Source organism: Bos grunniens, chromosome 14 (assembly GCF_055505025.1).
Source record: "Bos grunniens cultivar Pamir isolate PY7600 chromosome 14, Bosgru_T2T1.0, whole genome shotgun sequence".
NCBI lineage: Eukaryota > Metazoa > Chordata > Mammalia > Artiodactyla > Bovidae > Bos > Bos grunniens.
The window spans coordinates 27308027-27330026 of NC_141178.1; the positions used below are offsets into that span (position 1 = coordinate 27308027).

A 22000-nucleotide genomic window follows, 5' to 3' on the forward strand; every position below is an offset into this window, starting at 1 on the left:
GAAACATACTATGAAACTTACGTGAAAATGTTAGTTGTGTCCAACTTTTGCGATCCCACGGACTATAGCCTGCCAGGCTCCTCTGTCTATGGGATTCTCCAGGCAAGGATACCAGAGTGGGTTGCTATTCCCTTCTCCAAAGGGTCTTTCCAACCCAAGGATGGAACCCAGGTCTCCTGCATTGCAGGCATATTCTTTACCGTCTAGGCTACAGAAGTCTGTTTTATTGAATGTGAAACTCCTATGGAAAAATACATAGAACTTTGATAGAATGAACTAATAAGAGTAAATTTTAAAAAGAATGTACCATGTATCATTACTGGTCTATTTTATCAGTATATCTAAGACTCTTATATACAAAGCTGCAAGCATTCCAGTCATAGTTAATGTATCAGTAAGTGAGAAAAATATAAGATGTTGGTCCGTAAATATAAGAAAGATTTCATTTTTAAAGAGCATAGAGAAGAGGCTGTTCTCTTGCTTTCTTGTTTTCTTTTGGAAGCAAACATCTGTGCTTAGCCCAGGCTTTCCTTGTTCTCTGGATCCTTCCATTACCAGTGTCTGTTTGGTGCCAGTTACCACTTACCCTTGGTCCCCAGGAAATGCAGGTCTGTGTGAAAGCCATGTTTATTGTCCTCTTTGCAAGACTGCATCAGAGACAAAAGAACGAAACACCTGCTTCATTCCTTTGGTAATCCAGTACCTTCGCTGTGTTATTTGCTATGTCTAGGGAATTTGGAAAATTTGTAAAAGACAAACGTTTACGTTTATGTGGAATGTTCATGACATTTTATTTCTTGTCCTTCCCCTCCCCATTCCAGAGATTACTAGGATTTCACCTTCACAAGGAAGCACTCAAGGCGGCACTTGGCTAACAATCAGTGGACGGTTCTTTGATCAGACAGATTTCCCAGTCCGAGTTTTAGTTGGAGGTATTTTTCATGATTTTTTAATAAAAGAATGAATACTTCCTTTAATTATTTCTGTGAAAAATAGTAGTTGTGCTCAATTAATGTATTAATTTAAGAACTGGTATTTCCAGATGGGCATTTGGTCCTGGAGCTTGATGCTTTTCCCACTGCAATTTTCCAGTGAGGACTGCTCCTTGCAGCCTTATGTGACCAGGATTTGGGCTCTGAGGTCAGCACTGAAGGGCATTGCACAGCAGCATCATGGCTGCCATCAACAAATTGCTCGCCACGCTAAAGACACACATAACCTCTATTTAATAGACTTTCAAATTACCTCTCTGAACTGTTACTATTTCTTAATGGGTTAGATAATTACAGGGAAATTTAAAATGGCATTTCGGGAGACTCCTCATCCCTTTGTCATATACTCTGTCTTGTCTGGACATCAGTAATTACAGATTGTTTTGGCCTTAGAAAAAGCATTAATTGATTCACAAAATGTACATTGGGCTTGATTCCCTGGATGTGCGTCACTTTCATATGTCTGGTTCAGATCTGCTCAAAGGTAGGGAGCTAGGCAACTCAAATGGGAAGTTGGGAATGAATGTATAATGGGGATCTTCTCACTGAGTTAAAATGACCTTACTTACCTTGATGGACAAAGAACAGGACGTCTGTCCAAGTACCTGGCATGTAATTTTTCTGATCAAGCCTTCTGCTCAGATGATTTCTGCTTTTAAGGAATCTGCTGATGAGCTAGCCAAAATGTGATTCCAAGAAAAGAAATTCACAGAAAGCAATCCTGTGTAGCATTCATAGGACATCTTTCCTATCCCATGAATTCTTCCTGGCCACCTGCATAGGCCAAAAAATTTTAACATTTCATATAATACATTATTCTGTTTTACTATCTTTTAAAATATTAAAAACAGGAACATAATTTTGAATTTGTGTGTTTTACCTCTGACATTATGATACAGCTGATATACAAAGATTACATGTTAAGTTTTTTTAATAGTATTTCTTTGCCATTAAAGTGCAGGCAGATTTGAGATTCTGAATCCTCAATAATTTCTTGAAAATCATTGGTTTTTGTATCTTTCCTTTGCTCCAACAAAAATGAGTTAAGTTGGTTTAAAATATTGTTAAAATGTACTGTTTTATAGTTCAGTGACTTTGTATCCACAAAGCATTCAAATAGTGAAAGGTTGTGGTGAAGTATACATTTTCCAGGCCACCAAACAAAACCTGGTAAAGATGCTTTCCTCCGTTTCCCTTACTTCTGTATTCATGGATTATTTCCATGTCAATAAATAGTTAATGAGGGTCGACCTTTCATGAAGCACTGTGAGGAGCACTTGGGAGTCTAAAATGTACACTCTTACTCAAGTCTATTTGTGCTTATGTATTACGATAATCGTTCTTATTTAAAACCTTGTCTGTTTTGGTTTCCATCTGTCTGTGACATAAATTATTATAAATTTATTTTAAAATTATTATCCTTTTTGTTTTTATTTTAAAAACTTGAACAAAACCACTATTATCCTAAGAAGACTGGAATCATCTACTTTTGTAAATTTTAAACATGACTGATTTATTCCAAAACTTTTCTCCAGGGAACAAAACATATAAGGCTTCACTTCGGACCCAGATAAAATAGTTTACAGTGACATCATTTTATCAAACTTTTAACTTTGTTTCTCAGAAATTATGAAATATTCTAACTCAGATTTGTGAGATTTTGCCAGCAAAGTGTTGCCCTGTGGAAGTACAACTAAAGTACAATTAATGAGTGATAAGCTTTGATGGAGAACACGTAAAGGAAATGAAGACCCTTCAGCTTTGCCTCTTGCTTGTGCGTCTTGGTTCTAATTGAAAAAGCACTCCAAGTTAGGCTGGTGTGATTTGCATTCTGAAGCTCTGTAGTAATGGCTCTGCCCTTGCTTCTCTGTAGGTCAAGCCTGTCATATTTTGAATGTCACAGAAAATAGCATATGTTGCAAGACACCCCCTAAACCTGATATTCTCAGAACTATATATCCAGGTAAGTCACCATTGGAGAGAAAGACCATTTCTATATTTGCATAAGAGGAATATTACTGACAGATATCTATAGTGTCTTAGTCTGTCCAGGCTGCTATAACAAAACATCATAGACTGAGCAGCTTATAAACACCATTGATTTCTCAAGATTCTGGAGGCTAGGAATCCAAGATCATGGCCCTGGCAGATTAGGTATCTGATGAGAACCTGTTCCTCATAGATGAGGCATTTGAAGGGGTATGGTGCTCTGTGGGGTCTCTCATAAGGACACTAATCCCATTCATGAGGGCTCTACTCCCATGGCCTGAACACTCCCCAAAGGCCACACCTCCTAATACCATCACATTGGGCATTAGGTTTCACTAGGTTTCAACATTTTAGTTTTGAGGGGACCCAAACATTCAGCCCATAACATAGTAACAAAAAATACTATTTGAGCTTTTTACAATTTGTAGTGAGAATGATAATAAATTTCTTCCTAGTTTTTCTTTTCTTTTTATTTCTGGATTAGGAAATATTTCTATTCAATTAGTTGAATCAAGGCTATACCAGTGGAGGTAAACTTGGCCTAAATTTCTCAGACACCCTGTGAAAGCTCTTTTGATAGAGTATGAAGGTACTTTTATTTCAAATCAAATGATTGTTACTAAATGTTGGTACAGGCTAATGGAAACATTTTAAATGCTTTTTTCCTAGTGAAAAAATAAATCAGTTCAGTTCAGTCACTCAGTCGTGTCCGACTCTTTGCAACCACATGGACCGCAGCATGCCAGGCTTCGCTGTCCATCACCAGCTCCTGGAGCTTGCTCAAACTCATGTCCTTTAAGTCAGTGATTCCATCCAACCATTTCATCCTCTGTCATCCCCTTCTCCTCCCACCTTCAATCTTTCCCAGCATCAGGGTCTTTTCCAATGAGTCAGCTGTTTACATCAGGGGGGAAAAGTATTGGAGTTTCAGCTTCAGCATCAGTCCTTCCAATGAATATTCAGGACTGATTTCCTTTAGGATGGACTGGTTGGATCTCCTTGCAGTCCAAGGGACTCTCAAGAGTCTTCTCCAACACCACAGTTCAAAAACATCAATTCTTTGGTGCTCAGCTTTCTTTATAGTCCAACTCTCACATCTACACATGACTACTGGGAAAACCATAGCTTTGACTAGATGGACCTTTGTTGGCAAAGTAATGTCTTTGCTTTTTAGTATGCTGTCTAGGTTGGTCATAGCTTTTCTTCCAAGGAGCAAGCGTCTTTTAATTTCATGGCTGCAGTCACCATCTGCAGTGATTTTGGAGCCCAAAAAATAAAGTCTCTCACTGTTTCCATTGTTTCCCCATCTATTTACCATGAAGTGATGGGACTAGATGCCATGATCTTAGTTTTCTGAATGTTGAGTTTTAAGCGAACTTTTTCACTCTCCTCTTTCACTTTCATCACGAGGCTCTTTAGTTCTTCTTAAATGGCAGAGGTTAAATCCTTATCTAGTATGATTTAGGTGTGATCACAGGGAATGGGGAAAAATGGAACTCAAAAGTCTTTCCAGATTTTTCACCTGTGGCCATTAAAAGTGCAGCTGAGGGCTTTGAGGTCTGAAACTAGACCCCCGTGATGCTGTACATGTGTGCAGGTGGATTTTGTATCTCATCTTGTGCCCCCAGTGAAATCAGTTTATAATTGTGTCATTGGTTGGTGTTTGAAGCCAAACAAATTCAGTTTATTAACCTTTTAAATGTCTTTGTTTTGAATGATATTTTAAAAAATGATTTTATTTATTTACAGTTGTGTTGGATCTTCATCGTTGTGCAGGCTTTTCTCTAGTTGCAGCGAGCAGGTGGTGGTGGTTTAGTCACTCAGTCATGTCCAATTCTTTGAGACCCCATGAGCTGTAGCCCACCAGGCTCCTCTGTCCATAAGATTTTCCAGGCAAGAATACCGGAGTGGGTTGCCATTTCCTTCCACATTGCAGCTCTGTAGTTGCAGTGCACAGGTTTCTCATTTCCGTGGCTTCTCTTGTTGCAGAGCACAGGATCTAGGGCACGTAGACTTCAGTAGTCGTGGCCTGTGGCCTCAGTAGTCGTGACTCCCAGGCTGTAGGGCACAGGCTCAATAGTTATGGTGCACGGGCTGTTGCTCTGCAGCATGTGGGATCATCCTGGATCACGGATCGAACCCGTGTCTCCTGCATTGGCAGGTGGATTCTTTACCACTGAGCCACAAAGAAAGCTCTTGAATGATATTTTTTAAATGACCAGTTTAAGAGGAGAATTTTGGTATTCATAATTGATTACTTTAAAGAAATTTGTGTATACAAGAGCATACTGTTGCTTAAAAAGTTTGAAGTGCTCAAGCACTTCAAAGAGAAGAGTTGCAGAGGAAGAGTTGCAGTCATTATTTTCCAGATTCTGACACTCCAGCCAAGCCTAAGCTGCTGGAGAAAAACCTGCACTTGACTCGTGTTGTATTTTAAGGAAGAAAAATAAAAACTGAGATGGCTCCATTATAATTATGAAAAAATAACACTGGCAAGTGTTGTTGTTGTTCAGTCACTAAGTCATGTCCGACTCTTTGTGACCCCATGAACTGCAGCAGGCCAGACTTTCCTGTCCTTCACTATCTCCCTGAGTTTGCTCAAACTCATGTCCATTGAGTCAGTGATGCCATCCAACTATCTCATCCTCTGTTGCCCCCTTCTCCTCTTGCCCTCAATCTGGCAAGTGTAAGCTTACTTTAAATGAGAATGTTTTCTCTCTGATTCTGTCCAAGAAGGAGATGAAATCCTAGAGCACAAAGTAATGTTAAAAAGAAGAAAAGTACTAACAGAAACCTAAGGCCAACAGTGTGTGTTCATTGAGCCATTAAATGACTAACTTTTATTAGAGATAATAATCAGGGTGAATGTTTTGTAATGAAATAGTCTGAATCTTGAAGTTTTGAGTCTTGACTACATAAAGCAACATCAGTCTTATCAAAAGTAATAATTATATTATTACTATCTTATGTAAGGCATTCACTGAGTACCAGGTACTTTGCATGTGTTTGTGTGTGTGTGTGTGTGTGTGTGTGTAATATGTAATCCCTATAGCAGCTACGCAAGTCATAATATTAGACTCATTTTATAGAATGTAGAATCAGAGGTTTAGATGTATGAAATAATAAATAAAATTGTAGACTGTCTTAATAGCACTCTATCCTCTGGGCACAGATACAGGTAGAGATATATGTAATTCTTCTGTTTATACATATAGTCTAAAAATATGAATAGAAATAGAATATCTATAAGCACTACCCAAGTAAAAGTTATTGAGATACTGCATCAAAATTCTGATGAGAGCCTTCTTTATTACGTTCAGGAGGGAGAGGCCTAATGCTTGAGGTGTGGAATAATAGCCGGCCAGCACGTCTTGAAGAGATACTCCAATACAGTGAAAAAACTCCAGGGTACTTGGGTGCCATTTGGGTAGATTCAGCTTCCTATGTTTGGCCCATGGAACAAGACACATTTGTTGCACGTTTCAGTGGATTTTTGGTGGCTCCAGAATCTGACGTTTATAGATTCTACATCAAAGGTGATGACCGTTATGCCATTTATTTCAGCCAGACTGGACTTCCAGAAGATAAGGTAGGGAAGCCACAGCATACCACATGGTATCATAGAAACAATATGGTAACCTTTATATGTGTCCCATTTATTTGACACTAAAACCAATGAATATACTAAAGAATCTATGTGGTGGGTATTTGACTATTTTAACACATGTGATATGAGCCATAAAGTCATTATGGAAAACTTGTTGTCTAAAAGAAAATGTTTTTCCCATACCTAAATTTTCCTTCACTAAGAAAAAAATAGACATTTTCTTTAAAATTAAAGATTATTTTTATTATGAAAGAATTATAATCACCCATAGGGAATTTGGAGAAAAGTACACATATTTCACTGTTCTACTAGATCTGTTTCACTATTACTTGATCATGAGATTAAAATCTTTTATCTCCTTTTGTCTATATTTTATTTTTTACATAAATAGGATCCTGTGACCAAATTTATAATCACTTTTATCATGTATTAGTCTTTTCACATATTATTAAATAGCTTTTATGATGCAGTGTTTGATGACTAAATAGTATGTTATTGGGTGAGTTACTAAACTTAAGTAACTTTCCACATACTGATACATTTTTAACTTCTGATATTTTATGATCACAAATAATACTCTGTTAAACATTTGTGTTCATTACATTATTACATGTTTTATGTTATTTCTTTAGGAAGTGAAAGTGAAAGTCGCTCAGTCATGTCCGACTCTTTGCAACCTCATGGTTTGAGGCCCCAAGGTTTGAGGCCCCAAGGTTTGCGACCCCATGGACTGTCCATGGAATTCTCTAGGCTAGAATACTGGAGTGTGTAGCCTTTCCCTTCTCCAGGGGATCTTCCCAACCCAGGAATCAAACCCAGGTGTCCCACATTGCAGACAGATTCTTTACCAGCTGAGCTACACGGGAAGCCCAAGAATACTGAAGCTGGTAGCCTATCCCTTCTCCAGCGGATCTTCCTAACCCAGGAATTGAACCAGGGCCTCCTGCGTTGCAGGCAGATTCTTTACCAACTGAGCTATGAGGGAAGGACCATTTCACAAATGTGAAACTGATAGATCAAATCAAAATGACTCACTACATATATGGCAAGGTTGTCTCCCAGACTTAGATGCCTGCCTGTAACACATGAATTCCAATTTTGCAGTAGTTTTTCAGCATGTTTCTTTTAAGGACAGTGTAGTCATTTCTGTTGAGAAGCCTCAAGTCTTCTCTTTGTAGAGTGTAGACGCATTTAGTGATCTTTGGCATCTTTCATATCTCTTTTTAATGATCTAATTTGGATTAAGTCCCTCAAAGTTTTCTGCAGAAAAAAAGAATATTTTACTTAACAATAAGCAACCTTCCTCCCAGGATGGGTCTTTAAATTTTCCATTTGCAGTTCTAATTGTGGAAAAGCTATGATCTGTGTGTGTTCATGGAATAGTATGGTTGATATTCATTAAGGTTGGCAGGAGTGAAATGAGCTTTGATAATTTTTTAAGATCCTTTTCATCATGAGTAATAGAAGAAAAATATGAAGTATTTTCATGTTTTTCTGTTCATAAAAGGTCTAAGACTGAGAGAAATAATAAATGATAAATAAATGCTGAAAGTCTTATTAATAAGTTCTCTCTCTCCTCCCCTCTCTCTTTCTCTGTCTTTTTGGGATAAGGTGAGGATTGCCTATCATTCTTCCAATGCCAACAATTATTTTTCCAACCCAACACAGAGATCAGATGATATTCATCTTCAAGAAGGAAAAGAGTAAGATTTGTTTTCTTTTCTTTAAACTATTATGTGATATTTAAAAGCCATAAGTTTATATATAAAAACATTTTAAATTTGTTTCATGGGTGGAAGTGATGCTAATTTATTATGCTAATAATATTATTATGCTAATAATCAATTTGTAATTGGCCATTCTCCGTAATTTTGTTACATTTTGTTCCTATATTCTCAAGAATACTTCTCCATGTAACAGCTCTTTTGCATATATCACGTTTTTTACCTCCCTGTTTTCTAGGAATCCTGAAGAGCTTTTTGAATGGGATTATTAGCTATTTATTAGTTAGCATTCAGCTAACTAGGGAAATTCGAAATCTAAATTATTCCTGTTACAGAAATTATAATTTTGTGAAATTTTCTTAATCCTGCTTCAGTTTCTTACTAGGACCTTTCAGTCAATCCAGCCATCAAGTTCTCTGCTCTTATTTTCTCTATTGCTGGAGATAAACCACAAAACCACATTAACTGGTGCCACAGTTAATATGTATTTAATAGTCTCATGATTTATTTCAGACCCTGGGCCTGCCAGTACTGGAAATTTAATACTAAAGATATTAAAACATACTCCCTGCCCTTAAGTGGTATATTTTTTAGTGCTGAAAGGTCCAATTTCAGAAAGAAAATGAGAATATTATTCAAATAGCTAATAATCCCATTCAAAAAGCTCTTCAGGATTCCTAGAAAACAGGGAGGTTAAAAAATGTGATATATGTAAAATAGCTGTTACATAGAGAACATCAAGAGGTACATGTGAATTACCTTCCATTTACCATTTGTATTTGTTAGGTTTTGCTGTGTAAGAAACCATTCCCCCAGATTTGGTAGCTTGAAGCAACCCAATTTTGTGATTATCTAGGTAGGTCTTTTGATCCTGGCTGTGTTAGCTGGTGTTTAATGGTCCAGGACCGCCTTGTTCGCATATCTGGAGTCTCGGCTGGCCTGGCAGGGACTGAAGTATCGAGGATATCTCCAGCCAGAAGGTCTTTCATGACGGTGTGTTGCAGTGTCCCCGCAGGCAAGAGGGCAATTCTTAATGCACAGGGGCTTTTTAAACTCTGCTTATGTCACATTTGCTAATATCTCAGTGACTAAAGCAAAAGGCCAGGCTTATATTCAGTGGGTGAAGAAACAGACTTCACTCCTTTTATTTTTTAATTTATTTTTGCCTGCACTGGGTCCCTATCGCTGCACTCAGGCTTTCTCTAGTTGCCGCAGAGAGGGGCTCTGTTCGTCACGGTGCACGGGCTTCTCGTTGCGGTGGCTTCTCTTGTTGCAGAGCACGGGCTCTAGCCACACAGGCTTCAGTGGTTGAAGCTCTCAGGCTCTACTGAGTGTAGCATTGGTAGTTGTGGCACATGGGCTTAGTTGCTCTGAGATATGTGGGATGTTCCGGAACAGGGATCAAACCTGTGTCCTCTGCTTTGGCAGGTGGATTCTAAACCACTCGACCACCGGGGACGTCCTGGGCTTCTCTTCCTGGTGGGAGGAGTTTTGTTTTTCATTCTACCACATCACCCTTCCAGATATTGATTAGGTTATGCTCATAGGCAGCATCATGGAGTTGGTCAGAGAGGGTTGGGATCAATAGTACCTGAGAGAAGCTACACTTAATGTTCTCACTGAAGTCTTAGGAATAACAAGCATTCCATTCTTTTTCTCTTCCCCCTTCTAATATCACTGCTTTATATACTTAAGCCTTTTCTTTTTTAACCAAGATTGCCAGGCCAATTCAGAGAAAATGGACTACCTTGTTAATTTCTATTGCTATTCAGTGTCAATACACCTTCAGGCTTTGCTTTGACCTTGGAAAATGAGTTCAATTTACCTGCTTGATAAGAGCACAGAGCTTGCATGAAGGTGGCTTGTAATACATCTGCCACCTGGTTTATCTGTGCTTCTGCAAACTAGCTTGGAATTTACACATTGGCAGGAATAATGATGCCTGTGAGTTCTGAAATTGAGGCCACATGGCTGGTTTGTTGCACAATGGTCCCTGGGACCTTTTTGAAGATAACTTGTCTTGCCAGTTCATTTTACTCAAATAATACAGCCTATCTCTACATGCATATCTCTTGGGTCACCCCCCTTTCTATTTGAATCCTACCTCAGTTACTAACTTCTAAATAATTTTTCAGTCTTTAAAATTCTTAGTTTCTGTAATTCATATAAACAAACAGAATAATATATGTATTTATAGGACTTTGTGACACTTAAATAGAGTAATGTCTGTGAAGTGCTAGCATGTAGAAAGTGCCTTAAAATATATTTAAGCTGCCAATAAGGATACAGAATTTAGTGGTTCTTCTCCAAGTCCAGGCTTCCCTTATGGGTCAACTGGTAAAGAATCCACCCACAATACAGGAGACCTGAGTTCGACCCCTGGGTTGGGAAGATCCCCTGGAGAAGGAAAAAGCTACCCGCTCCAGTATTCTGGCCTGGAGAATTCCATGGACTGTATAATCCACTGGGTCTCAAAGAGTAGGACATGACTGAGTGACTTTCACTTTACTTCACTTCTCCAAGTCCTGCTCCGTAGTTAGTATTGCCCACCTTGATTTGGCAGAGATGGCAAACAGGTTTCTCAGGGCAGCTGAAAGCCTGACATAATCCTCCAGTATCAGTCCTGTGGAGGAAATGACCCAGAGCCCCATCTCCTTGCCAGATGGGAGATAAAAAATGCACTCCATTCACAGTCTTTCATGAACCGTGGACACTTCATCTCCATATACAAGAGTATCTGCTGAATGATGTGAGGCCATTTAAAGGAACTCCTAGCTGGCCTCTTCAAAGATGGGAGCAGTGTGACACTGATTGAGACTTAGGTAGGAAAGGTCCCCTGGAGGAAAAAATGGCAACCCACTCCAGTATTCTTGCCTGGGAAGGCTCATGGACAGAGCAGCCTGGTGGGCTATAGTCCATGGGGTCCCAAAGAGCCAGACACAACTGAGCGACTGAGCACATAAACAGTAGTAGCTTTGCACTCACCTGTAACGACTGGTGGGTGAACAGCTAATTCTCAATAGGCAGTTGGATGATGGGCAGGGACCCTCAGGAATCAAGAATTCCAGATTTAAGGTGTGAATCTCATCCAGCTTGTTGGAGGGCCGTGATCAGCCTAATCAGTAAAAGTTTCCTAAGGCAGTGTTTTATTTCCCAAGTTACAAGTGGAGACAATATTTAAGGAACTTAGGGGAGAATTTCATCCCTGACACATATAACCACTCAGATACAAAATATGTGGTATGTCTGAGTCTACCTGACATTTTCTTATGTACATTACAGTACTTTAACCTCTTTGTGTCCTCTGGTTTTATGTCAGGAAGTTTGTTATAACCTACAATGTAATTGTTTTCAGCTCCTTGAGGATAGAAGGTAGTATCTCTTCTCAATTCGTCAGTTTCTCTATCTCTAATGCAGATATCTTACACAACTCATTTTCTTTTAGCAAACTGCTGTGAAATAATTTGATAGTTAAAATCAAGGATGTGTGTATGTGTGTGTGCTAGTCACTTCAGTTGTGTCCGACTCTTTGAGACCCTCTGGACTATAGCCCACCAGGCTCCTCTGTCCTTGAGATTCTCCAGGCAAGAATGCTGGAGTGGGTTGTCATGCCCTCCTCCAGGGGATCTTCCCGACCCAGGGATCAAACCCTTGTCTCTTACATCTCCTGCATTGGCAAGTAGGTTCTTTACCACTAGCGCCACCTGGGGACAATATAAATCATTTATTGGGCAGGTATTTTGTATCGTGTAGAAATTTATTCATTGAAAGCAAAATTCATGATTAAGTGTTCTGGAGAAAAAGTTCCAATCTTTAGTTGTTCTATTTTCCAGATATTACATTGAAATCTTGCTGCAGGAGTACAGACTAAGCGCTTTTGTGGATGTTGGACTGTACCAGTATAAAAGTGTCTATACTGAACAACAAACAGAAGATGCAGTGAATGAAGAACAAGTCATCAAATCCCAGTCAGCAGTTGTCCAGGAAGTACAGGTTGGCTGTGGTTATAGAGTCACCTTAGAAAGAGCAAATGTTCAAAGATAGAACTCTATTTGGTTATTAACTGTACGAGGTAAGATACTGTTTGAAGGGGAAGCAGTCGTGGAAAATTATTAAATTGTGCCTTGGAATATCTGTAATTATAAAGAGCCTGTTGTTTGATGACTTACCCTTTAAAATAGTTTATTGTTTACAGTAGCTGGTTTATGATGCTTTTAAAAATGTATTTTTCCATGTAGTAAATAGATGCTTTTTTTAAATTGGGGAATAGGTTATAACATTGGAAAACTGGGAAACAACTCATGCAACAAATGAAGTGCAGAAGGTCGTGGTAACCAGCCCATGTGTGGAAGCTAATTTATGTTCACATTACCAGTATAGATTGATCTACAACATGGAAAAAACTGGTAAGTTGTAAAAAATAAGGGAGACTTTATTTCTCTTTATGTTAGACAAAATTTTAAAAAGGTATTTGCTCTAGTCAAGTTCTACTATATGGAAAATACAGTTTTAATAGTATGCTTGGTAAAGAAGCAAAAAAAAATATTATGAAGAAAACTCCTCAGACTGGGATAGAAAATGGCATCAATAAAAACAACTTTCAGGTATATACTGTCACTTTCTTCTATAAGGATCATGATAAATGCGTATTTAAACACACAAAAACATACCTGCAACTCACAGGTATAAGTTAATAGGAATTAAATTTATCATTACACACAGGTAATCATTTCTTTCAATTTCTCAAATTAAGCAATAGACCTATAAGACACTAGTTTATCTGTTAATAAAGATATTGTATTTCTTATTTTATAACAAATCCAGAAAAATAATTTTTGCTACTTCTATCATTTCAATAAGTAAATACTGATGAATACTTACTATTTGCCACATGGGATGCTTATTACCATGGGAACATTGAAACAGTAAAATATGAACCTGTCCTCAATAGATCACAATCCCATTAAGTACTCAATAATATTGAATTTGAATCTTTCAGAACATAATTTCATTAATAACTTATGGTACAGGCTATAGGTACTTTAAAAAATTCAAATATAAGGCATCACTGCTGGTTGGGGTAGAGCGGAGATTGCAACCCATTTTTTTTCTGATTAAAGTTCCTAATCATTTGACTTTTAAATTTTATTTTATTTCGTACAAAGTCTGGCTACCTGCTGATGCTTCTGAGTTCATACTGCAGTCAGCCTTAAATGACCTCTGGTCTATAAAACCCGACACAGTGCAAGTCATAAGAACAGAAGACCCCCGAAGCTATGTTTACCTGATAACCTTTATATCAACTAGAGGTAAGCCTGTATTTCATTTTGAAGTTCTGTAATGTTTTTTCTAGGAAACAAATTCGTATCCTGTGCACCTCCACTGAAAAAGGTAAAAGCACCATAAAATGAGAGGAGAAAGGAAGTGGATTCATAGTGTTGATCAACTTCAGGAGAAACAAATTAAATGGTTAATTTTTTATATTGTAATTTAAATTTTAGTTGTATTTCAAAGAGTGTACAGCTCCAAATGCATGAGAAATACACTGCACTATAAACTACAAATACTCTATTAGTAATAGTCTACTTTATATTTAGCAAAAATTAGTGAAGATATTTAATTCTGGAAATGAAATTTAAGTAAATCAGTATTTCTCAGGAGACACTTAGTCTGGCCAGATCTTGCCCACTGAAATGATTCTCGGGTCAAACCCACATAGGAAACACTGCATACCACACCTTCTCCTTGAAGATTTATAGAACCCATTAGAATATTAAAATCCCCAAGGAATCCTGCAGTGAGCAATAAAAACAACAAAGCAATAAAAAAAAAAAAAGCAGTGCACTTGTATTTAATATAGCATTTTCCAAAATTATTTGATTTCTTTACCCTTTTCAAGTAATAGCTATTAGCTTCCAATTACATTTTCAAGTCTTAAAGACAAATTTAGCAACCAGTTTGGTGTCTCAGACAGTAAAGACCCTGCCTGCAATGGAGGAGACCCAGGTTTGATCCCTGGGTCAGGAAGATCTGCTGAAGAAGGAAATGAGAACCCACTCCAGTATTCTTGCATGGAAAATCCCATGGATAGAGGAGCCTGGAGGGCTACAGTCCATGGGGTTGCAAAGAGTTGGACACAACTGAGCAACTAGCACTTTCTTTCTTTCTTTGGGTATTTGGGATTTCTGGCCCATGAAATCGATCCCTGAATAAATTGCTTTTTTTTGAGCAATCACTATTTTCTAATTCATATAAGTAAAATGTTACATCAATATTTATGTCTCATTGAATGAAATTGTTAATTTCATTGCTGAGTAGAGAATTTTGTTTAACATAAAGTTCTAAAAATTTCCCATAGGTTATCTTGTCAAAATGCTATATAAATAAAGATATTGTTATCTTTGTTCTCTCAGAAACATGGTTTTAGATCAAAGAGAAATTTTAAAGGTTCAGCAGAAACCTTAACCAATATGGTACTTAAGTCATAACTGGGCAGATTCTAGTACTTTACTCAACAGAGAAAGGCAATAGGATTCCATTGTTAAAGCATCTTCCCAGTGAAGAGAAACATCTGAGGACAAAGCCTGATTTCTCTCAAAGTGAGATGGTATGAACAAGCCTCACAGGCATGAGACTGTTTCCTGTGATTCACCTTTGTACTCTATTCATATCTGAGGAAAAGAGCAGTTCCCAGCCTAGCCCTTTACACTATGATGGTGGTACTGGAGCAAAAATAAAAGGATTTTTGGAATATTCTGTTGCCCATTGATTTTTACCTCTTGATTCCAATGCCCAACTTCTATTTATCTTACAAAACATCCTTTTAAGCTACAAAAACAGAACCTTAAAATATATAGGTTACCTTTCTCTGCTATTTTGCTATTTCTACTATGGCTAAATGGACTGGAAGAGGTCAGTTTTCATTCCAATCCCAAAGAAAAGCAATGCCAAAGAATGCTCAAAATACCGCACAATTGCACTCAACTCACGCGCTAGTAAAGTAATGCTTAAAATTCTCTAAGCCAGGCTTCAGCAATACGTGAACCATGAACTTCCAGATGTTCAAGCTGGTTTTAGAAAAGGCAGAGGAACCAGAGATCAAATTGCCAACATCCGCTGGATTGTGGAAAAAGCAAGAGAGTTCCAGAAAAGCATCTATTTCTGCTTCATTGACTATGCCAAAGCCTTTGACTGTGTGGATCACAATAAACTGTGGAAAATTCTGAAAGAGATGGCAATACCAGACCACCTGACCTGCCTCTTGAGAAACCCGTATGCAGGTCAGGAAGCAACAGTTAGAACTGGACATGGAACAACACACTGGTTCCAAATAGGAAAAGGAGTACATCAAGGCTATATATTGTCACCCTGCTTATTTAACTTCTATGCAGAGTACATCATGAGAAACACTGGGCTGGAGGAAGCACAAGCTGGAATCAAGATTGCCGGGAGAAATATCAATCACCTCAGATATGCAGATGACGCCACCCTTGTGGCAGAAAGTGAAGAAGAGCTGAAGAGCCTCTTGATGAAAGTGAAAGAGGAGAGTGAAAAAGTTGGCTTAAAGCTCAACTTTCAGAAAACTAAGATCATGGTATCCGGTCCCATCACTTCATTGCAGATAGATGGGGAAACAGTGGCTGACTATTTTTCTGGGCTTCAAAATCACTGCAGATGGTGATGGCAGCCATGAAATTAAAAGATGCTTACTCCTTGGAAGGAAAGTTACGACCAACCTAGACAGCATATTAAAAAGCAGAGACATTACTTTGCCAACAAAGGTCTGTCTAGTCAAGGCTATGATTTTTCCAGTGGTCATGTATGGATGTGAGAGTTGGACTATAAAGAAGGCTGAGTGCCGAAGAATTGATGCTTTTGAACTGTGGTGTTGGAGAAGACTCTTGAGAGTCCCTTGGACTGCAAGGAGATCCAACCAGTCCATCCTAAAGGAGATTGATCCTGGGTGTTCATTGGAAGGACTGATTTGAAGCTGAAACTCCAACACTTGGCCACCTGATGCGAAGAGCTGACTCATTGGAAAAGACCCTGATGCTGGGAAAGATTGAGGGCAGGAAGAGAAGGCAACGACAGAGGATGAGATGGTTGGATGACATCATCGACTCGATGGACATGGGTTTGGGTGGATGCTGGGAGTTGGTGATGGACAAGGAGGCCTGGAGTGCTGCAGTTCATGGGGTCACAAAGAGTCGGACACAACTTAGCGACTGAACTGAACTGACTATGGCTAAGTCTCAGATTCGAGGATCTGCATCTTCTCCGTTCATCCTTTTTTGTGTGTGATAATTCAATTCCAAATAAAACAAGTTTTGTTAAATCTAAATTTCTTTCATGGCTATATTGGTAATTAATTGACTGCCTCAAGTTATGTTTGGTATTTCATTACAGGAGACTTTGATCTGCTCAGTTATGAAGCATTTGAAGGGAACAATGTCATGCTGGCTATTACAGAACAAACCAAAGGAAAACCCAGTTTGGACACCTTCACACTCAACTGGGATGGGATCACTTCTAGGCCTCTGACACCGCAGTCATCAGAAGCTGAAGTATGCTGTGTTCATTTTTCAAGCAGAAAGCTACTTAAACATCAGCCTTCTACAAAAACATATTTTAAGGAGTGGTAATACATCTCCTACTTGGCATGGTGGGTTAGAGCCAACTCATAGCGAGCAGAGAAGTGGGAGATACCACAGTGACAGAGGGAATGAATGGGGAGTTCTTAGGTCTGTGCCAACAGGGTCCGGGTATCTGTATATGGGGCATCTGCTCATAAGGAACGTTTGCTTGTGAGTTACTGCATTTCCACAACTGCCTGTACAATGAGCATGAGTTAATATTTGTTTGATGACTAAAGATCATACGCTATTTCAACTCTTTAATTCTAAATATGTATGCTTTGCCAGAGAAATAACAATGTGGAAATTATAGACCTCGTGAATGTGTGCCAATTCCTGTATTATCTAGATTTTTTCTTAAATAATAAAGGATTGCATAATCTGTATTTCTTCTTTTGAGAAACAAAATGCATTGGAGTATATATATATTTTCCAGTTAGTTTTTCATTTGATTGGGAAAGCTATTTATTTGAAACTGTTTAATGAGGGGCTAATTCACTTAGTTTTACCTCATTGACGCTTTTAAAAAACTGCTAAACAAATATGCCTACAGTATGTAATAACATAATAAGCTAAGGTCAGCCAGTTGGATGTAACTATTGACATTCTAAAATAAAAATCTTTTTTATTTTAATTAAAAAAAATTTTTGGCCATGCCAAGCATCTCATGGGATCTTAGTTCCCTGACTGGAGATCAAACTCAGGCCCTTGGCAGTAAAAGTGCCGAGTCCTAACTGCTGGACCATCAGGGACTTCCCTAAAATAAAAATTTTGAAACAGTCATTATACTGAGATTATCATATATAAACTTAAAAATTATTTAAGAAATTACCTCATAATTATGGCTAACATGGGAATTATCTTATGAAATTATTCCTTTAAAACTAATTAGAATTAGTAGTAAAATTACTAATGTTCTAACCCTTCATGAAGAAATTACTAAAGCTTTAGTAATTATTTATTAATTATTGTTAACTTAGTTTCAGGCAGCACTGGAAGAAATGGTTAGCAGCAAGTGTCCACCACAAATTGCAAATTTTGAAGAAGGATTTGTTGTGAAATACTTCAGAGATTATGAAACTGATTTTAACCTGGTATGTATTTAATCAACCTCAAAATGGACAAGATAAGAATTCATATAAATGTTTGGAATTTTGTCATTTTTTGATTAGCATTAATTACTTTATCATTTAAAGTCAAGTTACAAATATAATTTTGTTATATGTTTATTGATAAGGTTCTAGCATCTTCCTGCATTATAAAATGATTCATATGTAAAAGCAGTATTTCTACCACATATGAATTTTCTTAATCAAGAGACAGTAGGCAAGATGGGTAAATGTGAGATCTGTAGGGTTTTTTGTTTGCTTTCTTAGATTCAGAGTATATTCTTTCTCCTCATGGCTTCAGAGAATATAATTTGTAATAGAGCATTATATAGTGAAATTGCTTCCATTGCTTTTTGAGATCACCCTCTGGTCAGTTAGTATGAGGCCTAGTCAGTATTTATTTCTTGATAAAATACAAAGATTTTTCTTTGATTTACAGTAAAGAAAATTTAAAATATACTTATCTTCCTAATTCTTATTTTGAAGACTCAAGGAAGCCAGATAGTCACCATTTCCAAGTGAATACCTCAGGAATAAGAAATATTTAGGCAAGTTATTCAATTTAGATCAATACTCCAGAACTAAATGCGCCTTTAAAAAAAAAAAAATATATATATATATATATAAAAACATACATCATGTCATACTTTATGCAAACAGATATGTTAGTGAAAAGGGAAAATCATTTAATGGGCCATGTTTTAATATACATGTATTGAGGTTCTTCTGTCCTGAATGTGATACTTGCAGACAAGGAAACTGAACAACTAATTTACATTATATTCCTTTCCTACTTCCTCTACAGTCATCATCATAACACACATTCTTGACTCATGTTACCTTGACTCCTTTAGTTTCCCAGCACCAGTCTCACATCCCTACTTGTCTGCATATATTTTAACCCTCTCTCTGATGCTCCTTAGCTCCCTTTTCCTTTTAGAAAGCAATCCATTTGTCTCGTCTCCTGAGTCATCTTTTTTAATACTATTATATGAATTAGACACCTCCCTTCAGGCTTAGTTTTATAATCCTTGGTTCCTTTGTCCCAAACTGGTAGGCCCCTGTGTGTACAGGTAGGGTGCTTCGCTCCTTGAACCCTGAAGATTAAACAAAAAACAAGCAAATGAACAAGCAAGCAAACACCAGGCACAGAATGAACACTAAAAATCATTTGTGAAAAGAGTGAATAAATATCCTTAAGGAGTTCATAATGTAAAGGGAAATATAGGACTTAGGAAATAGTCAAATACAGGTACAGGGATTATATGATTATGGATCTAAGTGAATGATATAGAATGAGAGCCTTAGACTTTCAAAGAAGAGAGAAAATATTTCAAGTTAAAGCAGTTTGGGAAACAGTGGGATCTGAGTTGGAACTTGAACGACTTAGGTGAAGAGGCTGGGGAATAAACCAGAAAAATAAATCATGTTTTCATTTGAAATATTATTATTGCTGTAGGAGCATATTAATAGAGGGCAGAAGACAGCTGAAACGGATGCTTACTGTGGTCGTTATTCCCTGAAAAACCCAGCTATTCTTTTTGACTCAGCAGATGTTAAACAAAACAGACTACCATATGGAGACATTTTATTATTTCCTTATAATCAGGTAAGCTCAACAAAATGATATGCTAATTGAATTTGTAAAATACCTTGGTAATAAAATTTCATGAAATTTTGAGACAAGGAGAATTGCTTGTCATGTGAAATCTCATCACACTGGCCTCGCACCATGATTCACCTTCTAGGGGCTTACGATTTCCTCTTCTGCTGATTCTCAAGTAAAGAAATTTGGAGTCACAGATGTAAAGAACAAACTTGTGGACACTGAGAGGAGAGGGTGGGCTGCTTTCAGAGAATAGCATTGAAACATATACATTACCATATGTGAAATAGGTAGCCGGTGGGAGTTTGATGTATGATGCAGGGAACCCAAAGCTGGTGCTCTGTGACAACCTGGAGAGGATGGGGTGGGGAGGGAGGTGAGAGGAGCCTCAGGAGGGAGGGGTCACATGTATGCCTATGGCTGATTCATATAGATGTATGGCAGAGGCCACCACGATGTTTCAAAATAATCATCCTCCAACTAAAATAAATAAATACATTTAAAAAATATGTAGTGCCACACACATGTATTCTGCTTTATCTTATAATTTTGGAAAAAATTATGTGCACATTAGTGTAAATAGTAAAACAATTAAAAATATATAATCTCCTCAATATTCCTCATTATTTAAGAAGAAACAAAAATGGATAGCCATTATAGTGATTTTGGGTATCCACTCAGGAAAAAGTGAAAGAAAATCACAGAGGAAATGCCAGTTTTAGGATAGATATTACACACATCTAAGCCAAGAGATCATAGATTTACCCTTTCTATTTTAAAAAAATTTTCCAGTTGTTACAACACATGTTCTGAACTTCTAAATTCTAGATATACCTGGCATTCTTAGGAATTATGGACAATTAAAATTAGTATTTAATGAGTTTTGTATGATAACAGGGCTTCCCAGCTGGCACTAGTGCTAAAGAAGACACCTGCTGATGCAGGAGACACAGGAGACACGGGTTTGATTCCCAGGTTAGGAATACCCCTGGAGGAGGGTGTGGCAACCCACTCCAGTGTTCTTGCCTGGAGAATCCCATCGACAGAGGAGCCTGGCAAACTATAGTCCATAGGGTCGCAGAGTTGGACATGACTGAAGCTCCTTAGCATGCATGATGGTAACATGTCCATCTGTAAATGCTTACCTGTATTCACATCCTAGTTAATCTACCTGAATGCTTCTGTCTTCTTTATGTGTGTAAAGGGCTTTTAAATTCACTGAAGTGTTTAGAGTTGACCTTCCTCTTTACATAGCTCTATGACTAAAGAGAGTGAATTATTTCCTTTTCTTAAGGAAATAATATCTAAGAAAACAATAAAAGAATTAATCATTTATTATGAGGTCACATCACTCCACTTCCTCTTCTATAAAACCTTCCCAGTTCTTCTGTATCTGTGTTTCCAGAGTTAATCATTCCTTCCTCTATGTTCTGATATATTTTGCATTAAAAAAGCTCAGTAGACATTTATTGGATTGTATTGAATTAATTTGAATTTCTAAAAAAAACCTTAATGGCAAGATATTTTAATAATTTTTTTATATTTTCTATGTAGTTATGTTTAGCATACAAAGGATTCCTGGCAAATTATATTGGTCTAAAATTTCAATACCAAGACAGAAGCAAGATTACTAGAAGCACTGATACGCAATTTACATTCAAGTTTGCATATGGAAACAAGTAAGTTGCACTGTGAATTTGGAAACTTTATACTATAGTGTGTAAACTATAAATATAAATTCATTTCTTGTTTGTTTGTTTTTGAGAAATCTTGTGCCCCATGGGTCCAACCACGATTTTTCTGCCTTCTACATAAGTTTCCTTACAGAAGTAGTTGTGCCAAAAATATATCTGTAGATTATGAAAATAAAAACTGTTTGTTTCATCATCCATGACCATTTAAAAGACAAAACAATGGTAAACTTTAGAATTTAAGTTATATATTATTAAATCTAATAGTGTTTCTAGTTACTGAAGGAAGGTAGAGACTGCTTTATCACAGTATTATCATTAGACTGATCACTGAAAAAAAAGTGAATGTGTGAATGGAGAAAATAAAATATTTTGATGGACATACCAAAGGGAGAAAAGAAAGCATTCGTCGCTTAGTCCTCAGTCGTGTCCAACTTTTTGCAACTCCATAGACGGTAGCACACAGTCTTAACCACTGGACCACCACGGAATTCCTGAATGAATTGCCGCTGGATGAAGAAACTGCTCCATTTCAGGAGCAGGCCATTTCAGGCTTCCTGCTTTCTTGATCATCTCAACGTTGTTTTCAAAATGTAGGGATCAGCTTTTATTCCATACCTTCAGAAATGTGTAAACTCCAAAACACATA

The 22000-nt window shown here is 37.5% G+C and overlaps 1 protein-coding gene across 4 annotated transcripts in view; it reads left to right on the forward strand.

Moving 5' to 3' along the window:
- Positions 1-22000, forward strand: part of PKHD1L1 (PKHD1 like 1) — a 177573-nt gene that overhangs the window by 32145 nt on the left and 123428 nt on the right. For all 4 annotated transcript variants that reach the window (XR_015140193.1, XM_086335355.1, XM_086335356.1 and 1 more), the window contains exons 11-21: positions 822-932; positions 2866-2955; positions 6302-6570; positions 8200-8291; positions 12146-12305; positions 12583-12718; positions 13478-13621; positions 16719-16876; positions 17926-18039; positions 19514-19663; positions 21215-21339. Coding sequence is in view for 3 of the 4 variants with exons in the window: in XM_086335355.1 (XP_086191481.1) it covers positions 822-932; positions 2866-2955; positions 6302-6570; positions 8200-8291; positions 12146-12305; positions 12583-12718; positions 13478-13621; positions 16719-16876; positions 17926-18039; positions 19514-19663; positions 21215-21339 (1549 nt within the window). In the remaining variant the exon portion in view is untranslated. The remainder of the gene's footprint in view (positions 1-821; positions 933-2865; positions 2956-6301; positions 6571-8199; positions 8292-12145; positions 12306-12582; positions 12719-13477; positions 13622-16718; positions 16877-17925; positions 18040-19513; positions 19664-21214; positions 21340-22000) is intronic.